Source organism: Clupea harengus, chromosome 10 (genome assembly GCF_900700415.2).
Source record: "Clupea harengus chromosome 10, Ch_v2.0.2, whole genome shotgun sequence".
Lineage (NCBI taxonomy): Eukaryota > Metazoa > Chordata > Actinopteri > Clupeiformes > Clupeidae > Clupea > Clupea harengus.
Genome location: NC_045161.1, coordinates 16,959,292 through 16,961,791, shown reverse-complemented (window position 1 = coordinate 16,961,791; position 2,500 = coordinate 16,959,292). Strand labels below are relative to the sequence as shown.

General features: G+C 51.5%; 1 protein-coding gene across 5 annotated transcripts in view; it reads right to left on the bottom strand.

Annotated features, from left to right (window-relative positions):
* The window catches only part of ptprsa (protein tyrosine phosphatase receptor type Sa), a 218,320-nt gene that overhangs the window by 78,996 nt on the left and 136,824 nt on the right, over window positions 1-2,500 (bottom strand). For all 5 annotated transcript variants that reach the window (XM_042708883.1, XM_042708884.1, XM_042708885.1 and 2 more), the window contains exon 8: window positions 1,898-1,915. In XM_042708883.1, coding sequence (XP_042564817.1) covers window positions 1,898-1,915 — 18 coding nt within the window. The remainder of the gene's footprint in view (window positions 1-1,897; window positions 1,916-2,500) is intronic.

The window sequence follows — 2,500 nt, the reverse complement described above, 5'->3', positions numbered from 1 at the left end:
CCCTCGTCCACAGGGCAGCATTTGTCTTCCTCTGTTGTGGGCGACGGCACTCTGCAGCACTGTGCTGTGTTGTCATGGCGTTGTCATGGTGTTGTCTCGGCCGTGTGCGCGGACACCCCCCCGTAAGGTCGTTAAACGGAAGGGCGCGGCGGGGGGCAGACTAGCGGGGCTGTTGTCAACTTCCATCTGCTGCCATGTTACGCCCTCATGAGAGCGCCGGTGATCCGTGTAGAGAGCCCAGAGCAGGCTCCTACACACTCACACACACACACACACACACACACACACACACACACACACACACACACACACACACACACACACACACACACACACACACACACACACACACACACACTCACACACTCACTCACACACACACACACACACACACACACGCACGCACGCACACACACACACGTGCGCACACACACACACACACACACATATTGGCACTGATTCTAACACCTCCACAGGGCTATCTGGTCCTGTCATACCTCCACCCCTCATGTTGAGTGCACTGTTGTTCCCGTAGGGGGCGCCAGTGGGAGATCTCGCTCATGGATGGCTAAGTCCATTATGCAGATGCAGAGTTCACCAGTCATGCTCTGTTTGAGCAGCAACAACTGCCCCTGGTGGGGCAGTTAAACCCAGACTAATGCCCACAGGAGGGGATAAAGACGGAGCGGAGAGAGTGATGACTGATCTGTCTCTTTTTCACTCTCACTGGCTTTCTCTGTCTCTCTCCCCATTCTCTCCATTTCTCTCTCTCTCTCTTCAGCAGAATAAAGATGCTTATGTGATCAGAGTGGATGGAAGAAAAAAGTGGGGCGATGCATGGAATAGATAGGTGTGTAATTCATACAACTCTCCCCCCTCACCAGCATGCCCAGCAGGAGGGAAATATTGTAAAAGAAGAACAATGTTCACCTACCGGTGCGACCTGTAAAAAAGGATTGGTCATACACTCTCTTTCAGCATAACACAGTTTGCCTGGCAGGAGGCAGCAGCCATTTTAGGGCATTTTGCATCATTTTGCATGAACACAGGTGGTATGAAATCACGACCTTCAGCCTGGCAGCTGCTAGCATCCAGTTTGACCTGCCGCCATTTTGGCTCTGTGCCCTCAGTCCTGAAGTCCTCAATTTCCCTCCACAGACAAGCCATAAGTCGTCTCAGAATCTTCCGGAACATTTCAGATATCGCTCGTTACATCTCTTCACAGCGCCAAGAAACGGCCGGCGGAGATCAAACAGAAAGCTCCTCTAACACTCCACACACACACACACACACACACACACACACACCCACACACACACACACACACACACACACACACACACTGACAGGCTTCATGGCACTGTGAGGGGTAACACAAGTTTGAACACATATTGCGGTGGAGATGCTGTGGAGACCAGGTCTGATGTAGCCCCCCCCCTCCCCCCCAAGACATCTGTCAGGAATAAAAGCATGCACACACCAACCCCACCTCAGCCCTAAGGTTCAACCACCTGGTAAGACACACAGAACACACACAACAGATAAACAACGGATAGGTAAACAGACAAACACAGATCAAACACAGACTAACACAGACCAAACACAGACAAACACAGACCGAACAAGAGTACAGGGAAAAATGGAGAAAGAAGAGGGATGGACATGGACACCCACACACACATATTCACAGACACACACACACACACACACACACACACACACACACACACACACACACACACACAGAGACACCGGGCAAAGATGCATGTTACTGGGAGGGGCAGAGGAGGTAAGTTAGCGTAGCGTTCTCTGAGCCAGTGGTCTGCAGGAAGTGGGGAAGTGTGTTAGAGCGTGTTAGAGTGGTCGCCATGGCGTCGGGGCCGTGTTATTGTCTTACCTCGGATGGGGGTACCCTCTGCAGGAGATACAAACCAAACACACAAGAGTTAAACTGCCGCACTAAAACTAGTTTGGCCACTAGTCAGTGAAACGGTTAGAGTTCATGTTAATGTTTTAGAGTTCATATTAATGGAGTTCTTCAGGGGGGAAGGGGGGGGGAGGGGAGGGGGAGGGGGAGGGGGTTGAGCCCCTCCCACTGCTGCTGTTAAAGGGACAGACAGGAGCTTGTGTCTGCTGGAGTCTCAGCTGCTGACACACACACACATGTGTGTGCGTGTTTATGTGTGTGTGCGCCTGTGTGTGTCTGTATGTGTGTGTGTGTGTCTGTGTCTGTGTCTGTGTGTGTGTGTCTGTGTGTGTGCGTGCGTGTGTATGTGTGGGTGTGTGTGTATGTGTGTGTGTGAGCGAGTGTGTAAGTGTGTATGTGTGTGCGAGTGTGTAAGTGTGTAAGTGTGTATATGTGTGTAGGGGGAGTTGGAATGCTCAGAGGGGCATTGAGATCTACATCCATCATTGCTAGCTGTCAGCAAGAGAAAGTGAGTATGCGCTCCCTGCAGCCTTGTGTGTGTGTGTGTGTGTGTGTGTGTGTGTGTGTGTGTGT